We start from the raw sequence: 15,484 nt of genomic DNA, 5'->3' as shown, positions 1-15,484 counted from the left end.
TCTGAGATCCCCCATCAAGCCCCACCTGCTGAGGGGCCTAGCCTCAGGTCCCCCAGTGCTGGGGTGGGGGGATGCGACCTGAGATCCCCCAGCCCAGGGTGGGGAGTGCACCTTGAGGTCCCCCATCAAGCCCTGCCCCTGCCTCCACCTCAGAAAAAGAGATTAGAAATCATGCCTTTCCCTTCTTTATGCCCCAAGGAAATATTTAGCAACTATTGCAGAGAATTTGAGGGGCAAAGAGGGAAGGACTGGAAAAGACTAGAGAGTAGGAGAATGGAAGGATACCAGCAATAATAGTATTTATACACTTATTTATCTTAGTAAGGGGAAAGAAGGTAATACACTTTGCCTGATATACTAAATTCTAGATATCAATGAGATAGCCAAGTGGATATGTCCCACAACAAACAATATATGGGAATCATTCAATTCAACAAACTATTAGTGAGTCATTCATTCACTTAACAGACACTTAATTGAACACCTAATATGTGCAAGATATCTGTTTTGTTATCTGTAAGCTAGGAGGAACATTTTTGAACCACAAGATGTATAAATTTGGAGGGAAATACCTGGAACATGTTTCAAAGACTTTGGAAAAGACAGCGGTAAAACCAGTTGTTTGTCCTCAAGGAGCTCTGGGTCTGGTGTGGGAAGAAATGAACAAAAACACTAGTGGGTATAATTCTAGGTAGTTTATGGTAAGTTTCATAATTTCAGTAGAAATCTTATTTAATAAAGAGGGAATATGCTAATTGACTGCCACACCCTCAAAGATGATGGCTCCCACAGTCACAAGATGGCAGCGCCCAGTACCCGCAGCCCCCCAGCCGCCCAGGGCTGGCCCAAGATACAGGCAAGCCTCCGATGGTGGCTGCCCAGTTGCCCAGAGCCGACCCAAGGTTCAGGTAACCAGGGCTGGCAAAGGCATGCCAGCAGATGTGTGATGGGGCGTTGCCTTCCCCTGATCGCCAGGTCGCCGCCTGTCCCTGAGGGCTCCCGGACTATGAGAGGGGGCAGGCTGGGCTGAGGGATCCCCCCTCCAGTGCATGAATTTTCATGTGCCAGGACTCTAGTAAAATATAATATGAATATGAGATTAATTTTGATTAGAGAGAAATCTGTATGCTGGTGCCTCATATATCAATATAATTATTCATAACTTCTAAGTTAAATCTTGAGAGTGGATGTTGAGAAGGGGAGATAAATGAGAGGGGGTGGCGAAAGGGGAAGAGAGAAGGGGGGGAGGAGATTAGAAAAGGGGAGTGGAGAGAGGCTTTCCGAATAAGCCTTGGGGAAGGGTCCCACTTGGGGAAAGGAGGACAATAAGGAACCCGGGAAGGAGTCTGAAAGAATATCCACAGGAACAGGAGAAACAGAGTAATCCCTAAATCACAGTTACAAAAGTGAGGAAGAGCTTCGTAGAAGAGAGCAAGTCTGGACATCAGCATTGCATAAGGCACAAATAATTTCTTCTGGCCTCTGTAGCTTTAGCAAAAGCTGATTGGGGAACTTTGGAAGAGATCTTTTCCTGAAGTAGCCACTGGGTGGTAGTGGCCGCAGCAGTGGCAGCTGTAGCTGTTTCCAGTAGAAACCTAGCAGAGTTAAGCCAGCTTGAAGCAGTGGGAACCAGGAGCTGGCTTGGGCTTTCCTAGTGTAGCTGATATTGGACTGACCCTTTGGGTCTATGCCATGCCTCAAATCACATTTGTCCACTGAAGTGGCCACCTCCATCCCTGGGAGCAAAGTAATGACACAAAATACTTTATGGATTAAGCAGCATTTTATGGTTTACAAAGTGCTTTCACACCTATTAACCAATTCAATATTCAGGAAACCCTAAATGGTTGGTATTATTATCCCCATTTCACTGGTGAGGAAACTGAGTTAAAAGTGGTGTTCAGGGTCACACAACTCAAACAAGGAAGAACAAGAATTTGAATTCAATTCCATCTCGCTCCAAACACCTGATGCAGTATCACCATCTTCTATGCAGTATCACAGCTGTCAGCTGTTCAGGACTCAGGCTATAACTGCTTCCTCCATGCCTACCTTTTATTTGCCCCATACTGTGACACAGAGCAAAGAACTCCACATTTCCCCCATCTAGGTTTTCGGGCCTTCCAGGAGTTCTGAATTCTATATTCTAGAGCCTCTCTTGTAGGCCTGCCTCCTCCTCTCACTTGTAGGATCCAGCTGGGCAGCATTCTTAGGACTTGAAGATCCGGTTCAGAGTCCCCATTGTTTGCCAGTTCCCTTCAGAGTAGATCCTGCTCTAGCCTGCTCCCTTTCCCCAAGCACTACCCACTTTATCCTCAAAAGCCTGCAGGCCCAGAGCTTGCCTCCTGTGCTTAAGACCTCCATAATCACTAAAACTGTAGATAGCCCCAAGAGCCCTGGGGTCCAGAACTCCTGACAATTGGGCATTCCTGGACAAATGACTCTCAAACATTTAGGATTTATCTGCCATATTTAGACCAGTATTGCCTGTAGTGATAGAGAGAGATGAGTTGATGTGTAGGAAGGGATGGAATCTGTAAGGGAGTTGGCTAGCATACGTGGAGAGGAGAAAACTGCCTCCTGGCCATCTCCTCTGACATAAAGTAATAAACATCTTGAAATATTGACAGGCTGAACATTGAACTCCCAATCCTTCCTCTTATAGTCGTCAATAACTCCATCTCTGTCAACATTAACTCATTCTTCCAGTTGCTCAGGCCAGAAATCTTGTAGTCATTCTTGACTCATCATCCCTTTTATCACACACCCCACATCAGGAAATCTGGTATCTACTTTGAAAATCTCACCACAATCTGACGACTTCACACCACTTTCACCAGCCTGGTCCACCATCATCTCTATTAGAAACAGCCTTGGAATTATTCTGCTTCCTGTGTCCCCAGCCCTACAGTCCATTCTCAACCTGGAGCTAGCCAGTGATTCTTCTGAAGTGTACATCAGTTTTCTCTTCTAAGCCCTACATGGCTTCCTATTCACTGAAAGTAAATGCCAAGTAGTCCTCACAATGGCTTCCAAGGACCTTCTTGGAAGGTCCCTGCCAAAGTCTCTGTCCTCATTTCTATGTTTCCTCTTCCTCACAACTCTTTATTCAAAAGTCACCTTAATATTTAAAACAGCAATCCTCTCTTTCCTCAGCATTCCCCTTTCCTCCTTTATTTTTTCTCTATAATAATGATCAAAATCTATTTTTACTTTGTTAATTTTATCTTTTCTCTTCCGCTAGTGTGTAAGCTTCATTAAAGTAGGAGTTTTTGTCTGTTCTGTTTACTAGAGTTGGGCCAAGTACATAGCTATCTCTCAGGATATATTTGCTTATCCATCAGTGGTTTATGGCCAGTGGCTTAGAGAGGTGACTAAGCATAGTAATTAAGTACATGGATGCTAGAGCTTGGTTCAAGGGAAGGCCTGCTTGGGTTCAAATCTTAGTTCTATCACTAATTAACAAAATACTTAAACTCTCTGTGCCTTAGTTTTCTCATCAGCAAAATAGGAACAATAATATTACCCATTTCAATAGAGATCCTGGGGGCCATTAATAAGTGTAAAGCACTTAGTGCCTTGCACAGAGAAGGTGCTACATAAGCATTTGCTATAATCATATGCACATGGAGTTAAGATTTATATGAGAAGCTTAGATTTTATAAAATCTTTCAGTGTGTTATCTTGTAGTTGCCCATGTTAACATTTATTTCTCATGTTCCTTCTCACACAGATTTTATGATCATCTTGTAGTTTTATTTAACTCAAGTGGCCTGGCTCTTTATCTGTTAACTTAGACGTTTCCTTGTGTACTCTCTCCCACAGTCATTTAGAAGCTGTTAAATAGTAATCTCGCTGAGCCTCTTTTGCAATCTATACAATGAGTGGGTTGGACTAGATAATCTTGATGGGCCTTTCTGGCTCTGACAGCCTCCCAGGACAGGAAGAGGGACAGGCCCCACCCCAACTCCGCCCCCAGGAATAGGCCCTCTGCCTGCTAAGGAGGAGGGTGACAGAGTCAGCTGGGCTCAGCTTCAAGGGGACAAGGTAGGAGACCTGCCAAATTTCTTGGGTAAGAGTGGTGATGGGGTTCCTGGGCTGGAGCAGGCATCAGAAGTAACTGTAGTACAAAGATTCTGGGAGCAGAGTGAGAGGAGAGGTGAAGTTCCCTAATGGAGAGATGTTCTCTTCACAGGGACACAGCTGCTGTGATAGCTAGGAGGTAATTTGAGAGGTTGGGCATCTTCTCACATTAGAGAATCCTAGTAGGCCTCTATCCCCTTCAGCTAGCCAAGATCTGGAAGGCAGAATCAGCCCTAGAATAAGAACAACCAAAAAAAAAAAAAATACTGACTGTCTTCCCAGCACTTCCTGCTACTCACCACTCCCCTGGCTGAACCAAGGGAATTCGGACAGGGGCCCAGCTGGCCTGGGTTACACCCAGATTTACTCCTCTCAGCTCAGCTCCCACTAATGCTTCAACCATTGCCCTCCCTCTTCTCCCCCCACCCCACCCCCCTGATCAGGACTGGGGGTAGGAGGGACAGGGAAGTCCAGTACCCTCACTTCTGCCTTTTAAACCTCTAGGAGGGACCATGGCCAGTGCAGAATCCTCACTGCTCACAACCCCAGGGCCCAACTCAGATCCTGGCAACAGTGAGGTGGAGCTGGACTGCTGGTTTGATGAAGAGTTCAAGTTCATCCTGCTTCCTGTGAGCTACGCAATTGTCTTCGTGCTGGGTCTAGTCCTCAATGCTCCAACTCTCTGGCTCTTCCTCTTTCACCTCCGACCCTGGGATGCAACGACCACCTACATGTTCCACTTGGCTTTGTCAGACACTTTGTATGTGCTGTCACTGCCCACCCTCGTCTACTATTATGCAGCCAGAAACCACTGGCCCTTTGGCACTGAGCTCTGCAAGTTCATCCGCTTCCTCTTCTACTGGAACCTCTACTGCAGTGTCCTTTTCCTCACCTGCATTAGTGTGCACCGCTACCTTGGAATCTGCCACCCCCTGAGAGCAATACGTTGGGGCCGCCCAAGACTCGCAGGCCTTCTCTGCCTGGCAGTTTGGTTGGTTGTAGCCAGCTGTCTTGTACCCAATCTGTTCTTTGTCACAACCAGCTCCAGGGGGGATACCATCCTGTGCCATGACACCACTCGGCCTGAGGAGTTTGACCATTATGTCCAATTCAGCTCAATAATCATGGTGCTGCTCTTTGGCATACCCTGCGTGGTCACTCTTGTCTGCTATGGGCTCATGGCCCGGCGCCTGTATCGGCCTTTGCCAGGGGCTACCCAGTCATCTTCTCGTCTGCGTTCTCTCCGCACCATCGCAGTGGTTCTGACTGTCTTTGCTGTATGCTTCGTGCCTTTCCACATCACCCGCACCATTTATTACATGGCAAGGCTGTTGGAAGCTGATTGCCAGGTGCTGAACATTGTCAATGTGGTATACAAAGTGACCCGGCCTCTGGCCAGCGCCAATAGCTGCCTGGATCCTGTGCTCTACTTGCTCACTGGGGACAAGTATCGTAGGCAGCTCTGGAGGCTCTGTAGTGGTGGTACCTCCCAGCCCCCCAGGGCTGCCTCCTCCCTGGCACTAGTGTCCCTGCCTGAGAGTAGCAGCTACAGGAGGACAACAGCTTCCAGGACAGTGGCTGCCCTACCCCTAGGGCAGAAAAATTGTAGCACTGGAAGCCTGGAAGGAAGAGAAAAGGGGGTGAGTGCAGGGCAGAGGTGAGGGATCCCAATGGTGACAACTCAAATTGTTGCCTCCTCTTCGTTCCCAGGTTCTGGTGAGAGGCCCTCCCTCTGAGGGTTAGGGGGAGCCAGGAAAATCATGTGTGATCCCCATCTCTCATAAATCCTTCAGTTGTCCTCTACTTTTTAGCCAAAGGCAGCCACTCTTTCTCCTCTACTTCTTCCTCTTAGTTTCCTTGGGCCATTGGTCCTGTTTCTTGATCCTAGGAGACTTCCTGGAACGCTTCCCCAGCTTTCCTTTCTCCCACATCCTTGTATAGCATGCTTTACTCCAGTCAGACCAGAGCATTCAAGTGGAAGAGTGGAGAAGCTGGAGTAATCTCAGGGTTGGCCTGATTTATCTGACAGTGACAGCCAGAACCAGGAGGTAAGGGCATTAGCATGTCACAAATGCCAAGGATCTGACATATGTAGCTCCCATAACCACTTCCTGGTTTCCCTGTGAGGACAAGATAGTCTGGCCTACTTAGATGCTGAAATAGGGCACAATCCAAGACAGCTTGCAGGGTCTCCACATGCAGCTGGAGGCATGGCACTGTTGAACTGGTGTGTAGCTGTAGGTAGAGAGGGAACCCTGAGTCTTACCATGGGCTGGGAATTTTGAAGAGCCTTGAGGGCAGGGCCCAATCTGATAAAAGACTTTGGAACAGGAATGTGACAGGACCTCCTTTATGAAGTTTGCTGAGAGCATATTTGACACTTCTGTATGTAATGAAAGGAGGAGGGGAATGGCTCAGAATGGGAGGGGAGATCTTTCATGTCTATGGCTGTAAGTTCCAGCATCAAGGGTAGAGCAGGTTTGTGCAGAGGTTGGAGGTGGTGACAGGGATTGACGTCAGTGTTCACTGGTTTCTTCCATTTCTCTAGCTCCTGCCCTAGATAAAAAATAAACCTGTCACCAGTTATTTCAGATCAGGATTTAGGGTTTTGAGGCCAGAGAAGGGCACTGGACCAGGACAGCTCCCCCTCAGAGTCTCCCATTTAGTCACCCACCCTCTCCCAGCTGCATCTTAGTGCTTAAGGGCTTATGGATATGGGGGAGGGGGGTTATGGAACTTGGGGAGCTAATTCCCAAGCATTGGGAAGTACAAGTTTCTGGGCAGGCTTTCATGAGAAGGGTGGAATCACATTTCCAGGAAACCCCTTCTGAAATGGCCTTCCAGTCCATTGGTCTCCTGAGTCTTCAGCTTTCCTTTTCTTTTGCCCCACCCTTGCTGACCTGCTTCTGATCTTCACTTATCTATTAGCTTACTCAGTCTTACTAGTTCTCTCTGGAAAGGAAGGTTGGGACTGGTCTGGAGAAATAAAATGACTTCAATGCCCCCGAGTTCCCTTTTCCATTCTTTTTAAGTGTGCTCTTTTCCTCCCTAGATATCCAGGACCCGGCTGCTACCTGAGACCCTTTCTTTTAGGAGTAAATGAACTGGCCTTCTTACTAGTCTCCCAGTCTCATAGCCACTGCCTAAACTGTTACACAACCTGCTCCTCATCTGTACTCACTTCCTTTTATTCCTATGACCACAGCCTCCTTGTCCATTACCTCTCCTACCCACAAGCTCCACCCATGAAAGCTGCTCTTTCTATTATAACAGACCCAGCCTCCTCCATTTCACCATTTCATTTAACTCCCATATGCTTAATTGAGACTAAATCCCCAGACTTTGTGGTCTGCTAGTTTAAGACTGCCTTTCCTCTCACTCCAACCTTAATTAAATATCTTGATTTTCACCGTGTGCCAACCTTCTCCTCTCTCCTAGACTGTAGGATACTGCATATGAAGCCAGAACACAAGTATGGCTTGACCCACTAAAACTTTTTGTCTTGGAATTTCATCTAAACCTCCATCCTTTTTAGTCTGCTGAGTTCCTAATGAACATTCCAGAGGGATTGTTTCCTATCTTTCCCACTTTCTCAAGACACCAATTTCATCCTACCCTATGATCTCTTAAGATTTACTTACCTCCTAGGTCATTGGTTCTGTTTCTTGAGGCTTCCTAGAATTGAGAAACTCTAATACCTCAACTTCTTTCTGCTTCATTTAGGATAACTCTAGTTCTTTATCCATCCCATCTTTCTCCCTTTCTTCCCTGAAGTCCCAGAATAAGAGATGGCCTCTTGTTTTTTTCTTTTGTGTATATCTTTCTTCATCATTTTTCATTTCTTCCATAACTAATTTTGTTCTGTCTTAAAATACACAAACACACACACACCAAAAGCCAACCAAATGAAAATAAAGCATTACCACTGACATCTTAATTCTGCTGTCTCTTCTAGCTATCATTCTATTTATCTTATTCATCTCACTGTCATTTCTAGAAAGAGTGCCATAAAACTTGTTTCCTCACCACAAAGTCACCTCTTAACTCTCTTAATTTGGTTTCCTTTCTATACTTTTTTTTTTGTACTATCTAGAACACAAATTACCTTATAAGATCTTTTTGTCTACCATTATTGTTTTTGACTTCTCTATGATGTCCTTTTGCATATTTCCTTTAAATTTTTTATGTATTTTATTTTTAAAATTTATTTTTATTGCTGAAAGTATTACAGATGTCCTCTTTTCCCCCCTATTGATTCCCTCCACCTCACTCCCCCACCCCCCAGGCCTTCACCGCACTATTGTCTGTATCCATGGGTTATGCACATGTAAATTCTTTGGTTAATCTCTTCCTGCATAAAAACAGCACTAAAAATTCCACTATGACAACATCAAAGGAAATTTTTAAAGAAAATAATCACCTGTATTTTGAAGCTCTCAACAATTGCTTTCATTTTTTCATGTTCCATGCTTTTTCAGTTTGTATAATACATACATATTTTATATAAGTATAATCATAGTGCACATATTTTTTGAAATTCTGCAAAAATATTTTATTGTAAATAGTCTCTTTGTGCTGCAGTCTTTCCTGTTTATCATTTTCAATGACTGCATAAAATTGTATCTATCAGTAGATTATACTTTATTAGACTATTCCCCTATTATTGGACATTTAGGTGACTCTCAATTTTTCTGTGCTTTGAATATCTTAATGCATATGGCTTTTTTCTTTTTTTGTAATTCTATTCCTAGGACAAGTTCCCAGGAGTGGAACTGCCAGATCCAAGAACATGAACATTTTCAAAACGACTGCACAAATCTGCAACACCACAATGACACATGAGTTTTTCCAGTTTCCTTACAGCTCTAGCATTGGACTTGATAGTAAATCTTTTGGAGTGATTTAAACATTAATTTGTTAATTTCACTGCTTTGGCTACTCATGGGATTGAACACTTTCCCATATGTTTAGCATTTCCTCTTGTGTTAACTATTTGTTCACATCCTTCTTCAACTGGCATTTTAGTGGTATTCTTATGTATCTAAATATATTCTTTAACATACATATTAACCCTTGTCATATTTGAGATATATAATTTCTTCCATTTATTGTAGTACTTTTAATTTTAGTTTCTTATTTTATCCCCCTGGTTTAAAATTTATCTACTTCTACTTTTATCTCTCTCATTACTTCCTCTCTCTTTGCTGGATTCTCTTTATCCTTTACTCCCTAAAGTGGACAGAATTCCAAGCTCTGTCATAGTAATAGCATTTGGGGATTATTTAACCCCATCCCCTGTCAGATCCTTGATTTTTTTTTTTTGAGAGAACATATATATGTACACAGGAATACAACTTAATTGACTAATAATCCTTGAATACTGTAAAAATCTTCCAGGGCCTGAGCACTCCCTCACTTTAAAGAGGACAAAACAGGCCCATAGATATGACTTGCCAGTGACTTATCAAATTAGTGGCAGAGCAGGGACTAAGTTTCAGGTTTCCTGATTCCCAGAGATCCTTCCATAAGCTTGAAAACTTTCAGGCAACTTAATCTGTTCTCCCTGTTCCATGAGATTCTGGAATTTCTTTCTTCATCATGTCAATTACAATTTTATTATCCCAGCGCTACTATTCTAATATTGGCTCTTGTCACTTTATCCTTGACTGACAGTCTCAGCCTCCTAATTGATCTTACTCTCCTCTAGTCTCTTCTTACAAGATTGCATCATATACAATGCATAATGCCAGATGAATTGGCCCCAACACTGCTTTCACTCTATTACTCAATAGTCTTTCATGGTTCACCTATACAAATTGAAATTCTTTAGTCAGAAATTCAAGAGGGCTTTTTTCAATCGTATTTTCCATTCTTCCTAAATACAAATCTATTATCTTCCACTCATTTGATCTCCTCATTCTTTCTCCAAATAAAACTTGCACTTTCCTACCTCTGTACCTTTATTCTTCCTAGACTAGAATGCTTTACCTTTATGCCTCCCCACACTAGAATGCCTTCCTTTTCTCCTCCCACTGTCTTTTTTCTACTTCATTACCACGGCCACTTCCTCTTTGAGACCTTCTCTGCAGAATCTCACCCAGTGAACTTTCTGGTCACTCCTATGGTTATTATATCTATAAGTCACTTGTCATTTTTATTGTCTTTTGCTATCTTTTTTTTTTTCTTCTTCTTCTTTTTTGGGGAGAGATGTCTGTGACGGACCCTGGTGAGGGGTCTATCTTTTGCTATCTTATATAATAAAAGGGTAATATGCAAATTGATTGAATTGCGGAATGACCGGTAACTATGATGCACACTGACCACCAGGGGCAGACGTTCAATGCAGGAACTGCCCCCTAGTGGTCAGTGTACTCCCACAGGGAGAGCGCTGCTTAGCCAAAAGCTGGGATGATGACTGGCGATTGCAGCAGAAGTAGTGGGAGTCGGACATCCCCCAAGGGCTCCCAGGCTGCAAAAGGGCACAGGCCAGCCTGAGGGACCCCCACACCAGAGTGCATGAATGTGGTGCACCGGGTCTTTAGTTATTTATACTATTATTATGAATTGCTATTTAACTCTTGATGCATGTCTGTTTGGGTTCCCACCTGTAAACACCTTGATTTACTGCGATAGAAAGAAAAGAGCATAGGACGGAAAGTCAGAAGACCCAAGTTTGAGCCCTGGTTATGAAGTGGGACTCGTGTGTGTGACTGGGACGAGTCGTTCAGACTCTCTGAGCCACAATTTGATCATCTGTAAAATGAGGATCATGTCAGCTTTAAGTATTTCAAATTGTGGCCATCTCTGTAAATTTAGAGATTTAAGCAAATATAAGTAGTTGTTATTATATTATCTCATTTGCTTAATAAATGATGCTTAATAAATATTTGTTGAATGATTACATGTCAATAATTCAGTTTAATGTTTCTTCTCGGGTATATTCCCATATTAAAGGGCCGCAGGAATCCTAAGTGCATCTTTAGTAACAGTGGGAGTAGGGAGGGCATTGGAAAAATATTTGAAGAAAAGTAGGACTGTTCAGGATCTCTCACATCCCACTACATTGGCTATTCACTACTTGGTCCATCAGTAAGGCTAGATCGGAAGTGAAGAAGAGGAGAAGGTGGTACACCTGAACTTTCACTTTCCCCACATTTTCTACTTTTTATTTATTTATTTTTAAAATATATTTTATTGATTTTTTTTTACAGAGAGGAAGAGAGAGGGATAGAGAGTTGGAAACATTGATGAGAGAGAATCATCGATCAGCTGCCTCCTGCCCACCCCCTACTGGGGATGTGCCCGCAACCAAGGCACATGCCCCTGACCAGAATCGAACCCGGGACCCTTCAGTCCGCAGACCGATGCTCCACCACTGAGCCAAACCGGTTTCGGCACATTTTCTACTTTTTAATCCTACAATCCCTAACTACCGTGTTTCCCCGAAAATAAGACCTACTTACAGGTTTCCTTCTGAGTGAAATATAAGGCATCCCCCCGAAAATAAGGCCCCCCCTAGGCTAACCATGAGAGATTTGGTCCACTGATTCTGAAAGAAATGGAGTCACAAGAAATTCACCAGGAAATTCAGGAATTGGATTGTTATGATGATGTTCCAGAAGATGATGACATGATTGTCATTGAATAAATGAGTAAATTCTTGATACTGTAGGATTCACAGTTTGTCTGGTTTGTGTTGACAACTACCGTACTACCGTACCATATACAGGTAATAAATTTCCTTTATTTTCATTTAACAATAAATGTGTACCGTATTCTTCTTCATGGAAAAATAAGACATCCCCTGAAAATAAGACCTAGCGCATCTTTAGGAGCAAAAATTAATATAAGACACTGTCTTATTTTTGGAGAAACTAAATAGTTAGGCTAAATGCTTCACCTGAGACTGTTCTTCATTGATGGGATGAAAGCTAGCATTTTGGTGAAGGAATTGATGAGGAGTCGTAGAGATAATAAGCAATTGTAGTCAGATAACCAGACTTGGCTTTGAATCATTGATGTTCAGTTTCTTAATCTCTCTGGGATTCAGTTTTCTCATTGTTAAATTGGGGATAGTAATAGGTCTTTGGCAGGGCTGTTGTGAAGTGTTAATGGAATAATAAAATAAATAAACATTACTTATAGTGCCTGTGCATGGAAACCTCCTTTCACCAGTTCTCAACTTTAGTGTAGCTGGACAAGGAATCAGAATTCTAGATTTTGATTTGGTGCTTCTTAGTAGTGATAGTCAAGATCATGACAAAGAATGAACCCTTGAGTGTGAGAAGCTGAAGGCTAATAATTGATCACTGAGAGATGACCACAGTGATGGATAGGGAGGAAACAGCATTGTACCAAGGAATAAGAGAGTTTCAAAAAGAAGGACTTATACAAGTTTTTTTTTTTTTTTTAAATCTCTTTGAACAAAAGAAAAATATTAAGAAATCAAGCAAAGGGAATGGAGGAGGCAGGTGTTTGATATTTCTCTCTCTCCCTCTCCTTTTCACTCTCTAAAATAAATGAAAACATACTTAGAAAAAGAAAGCAAGCAACAATGTCAAATGCCTAAAGGAATTTGGGGAGGATGAGACACTCAGAAAGATAATGAAAAATACTTGATTTCCTGCCAACCTGAATCTATACATACAAAGGATATTAGCCAATGGCATTATCTAAAGAGGCCAATCTCAAATAACTTTTGTAATCAAGATCTGTTCACATGTGTTTATACTCCTTTTCCCTTTGAGTTCCCTAGGTGCCTTTACCTCTTTCCATAGATGTAAGAATAACCCACTTGAATGGGTGACTTGCTGAAACCTACAGAGCTAATATTCCCAGTATGAGCTGAGTTGTGGTTTGTCACTAAAAGAAAGTGCAACCAAAAACCGAGTCTGCCTATGAGGGCACTCTTATGTATTTGATTGCCAGAGCTTATGTATTTAGGTCACAAAGAACGAAGAAGACAAATTATTTCTCCTGAATTAAACTGTAAATTATTAAAATATGACAACTCTTCAAGAGAAGTAGAGAGATGAAATCTTTTCTGGGGCTGGCTGGTTATTACTGTAAAATTTGTACCACAGTTTGAGGCCATACCCATGCCCTTATATCTACAGTTGGAAAGAAGAAATCAAATGTACTTGGAAAACTCAAGAGAAAAATCAACTCATGCTCTCTCAGAGGACATCATGCTGCTGGCACCTGGTCAATTTGTGTATTTCATTGATATTTAACTCACTGCTCATTGTAAGCCTCATTCTCTTTACTACCAATAGTCCTTTACCTACAATGTTAATAAAACATTTCTTTTTACTCATTCAGATTTGCAAGATTCCTTTCCAGAAGATAGCAATTGTTCTGGTTCTTTGAGGATTTGATCTAAGTTTTTTGTCTTTATTTATAAGTTTTTTTGTCTTTATTCATTTCTCTAATACACTCTCTAAAAACACACATTCCAGGATGGTAATTGGTATTACTAAGTTTTTAAAGGATTGGGTTAAGCAATAAGAAGAATTCTTTAGAGCCTTTAACTTCATAATGTCCATGGTGACTTTCTAAGAGGAAGGGGTTCTATATGTGATATCTACCGAACTTACTGACCAATGGAACTTTACTTCTTCTTTCCTGAGGTGCATCTCAAGAACTTACTGCTCTAGAAATGGAAATCTAATATTTTGATCCTACTTGATCAAAGGACAGGAGTTACCTTATGTTTCCTGTTCTCCTAGATTTCTTGCTCTCCACCGTGGGCAGATACAGAACTGGAAAAGAAAAGTACTTTCTTGCCCAGCTGGTGTGCTTCAGTAGTTGAGCAGCATCCTATGAACCAGGAAGTCACAGTTTGATTCTTGGTCAGAGCACATGTCTGGGTTGTAGGCTTGATCCCCAGTAGGGAGTGTACAGAAGTCATCACTGGTGTTTCCATCTCTTGCTCCCTCTCACTTCCTCTCTGAAATCAATAAAAATATTTTTTAAAAAGAGAAAATACTTATTCTTTTAAATTTAATAAATATTTATTGCTCAGATTATTACAATTGTTTCTCCTTCCCTTCTACCCAGTTCTCACCCCACCCTCTGGCCTTACCTCCCCCTCCTTTGTCCTCATCCATAGGTGTACGATTTTAGTCCAGTCTCTTCCTGTACCCCCCACGCCCCTTTCCCCTGATAATTATCAATCCATTCCCTTTCCTTGCCCCTGATTCTATTCACCAGTTTATTCTGTTCCTCGGATTTTTAATTCACTTGATTTTTAGATTCACTTGTTGGTAGGTATGTATTTGTTGATCATAATTTTTATCTTTACTTTCTTCTTCTTCTTCCTCTTCTTAAAGAATACCTTTCAGCATTTCATGTAATACTGGTTTGGTGGTGATGAACTCCTTTAGCTTTTTCTTATCTGTGAAGCTCTTTATCTGACCTTCAATTCTGAATGATAACTTTGCTGGGTAGAGTAATCTTGGTTGTAGGTTCTTGCTATTCAACACTTTGAATATTTCTTGCCACTTCCATCTGGCCTGCATAGTTTCTGTTGAGAAATCAGCTGACAGTCTTATGGGTGCTCCCTTGTAGGTAATTAACTTTTTCTCTTGCTGTTTGTAAGATTCTCTCTTTGTCTTTTGCCCTTGGCATTTTATTGATGATGTGTCTTGGTGTGATCCTCTTTGGATTCCTTTTGTTGGGGGTTCCGTGTGCTTCCTGGACTTGTAAGTCTATTTCTTTCACCAGGTGGGGGAAGTTTTCGGTCATTATTTCTTCAAATAGGTTTTCAGTATCTTTCTCTCTGTCTTCTCTGGCACCCCATAATTCTGATGTTGGTATGCTTGAAGTTGTCCCAGAGGCTTCTTACACTATCTTCAACTTTCTGGATTATCTTCTCTTTTTGCTTCTCTGGAGGAGTGTCCTTTGTCTCTTTGTATTTCAAATCTTTGACTTGATTCTTGCATTCCTCTAGTCTGCTATTGGGTCTCTGTATATTTTTTTATTTCAGCCAATGTATGTTTAATTTCTAGTTGGTCTTTTTTTCATATCCTCGAGGGTCTCCTTAAATTTATTGTTCTTTTCTAGGAAATTCTTGAAAAACCTTATAACCGTGGTTTTGAACTCTATATCCAGTCTTTTGTTCTCCATTTCTTTCATTTGAGATCTGTTTCCTTGTCTCCTCTTTTTCGCTACTTCCTTGAGTTGGTAGGGTGGCTTTGTGTGCTTGGTGTCTTATATGGCCCAGTGGGTCAGCCTCCCAGTTACCTGAGGTGGACACTCTTAGTGCACCCCTTTGTGGACTGTGTGTACAGCCTTGTTTTAGTTAAGTTTTGATTGTTGTTGGTATCACTGAGAGGAATTGACTTCCAGGCCAATTGGATGTGAATATCAGCTGTGTCTATGCTGGGATACCTTCTGTATT

General features: G+C 42.2%; 1 protein-coding gene across 1 annotated transcript; it reads left to right on the top strand.

The window, feature by feature from the left end:
* Positions 1 to 4,595: 4,595 nt before the first annotated feature.
* P2RY4 (pyrimidinergic receptor P2Y4) lies at positions 4,596 to 5,692 on the top strand (the record flags this gene model as incomplete). Its single annotated transcript, XM_084870853.1, is given in 2 exon segments — positions 4,596 to 5,646; positions 5,649 to 5,692. Coding segments are annotated over 2 exon segments (1,095 nt in total).
* Between the last annotated feature and the right edge of the window lie 9,792 nt (positions 5,693 to 15,484).

Source organism: Pipistrellus hanaki (assembly GCF_964339955.1).
Source record: "Pipistrellus hanaki genome assembly, chromosome: X".
Classification (NCBI taxonomy): Eukaryota; Metazoa; Chordata; class Mammalia; order Chiroptera; family Vespertilionidae; genus Pipistrellus; species Pipistrellus hanaki.
Note: the sequence above shows the minus strand (reverse complement) of the source record. Positions and strands in the feature narration are given on the sequence as shown.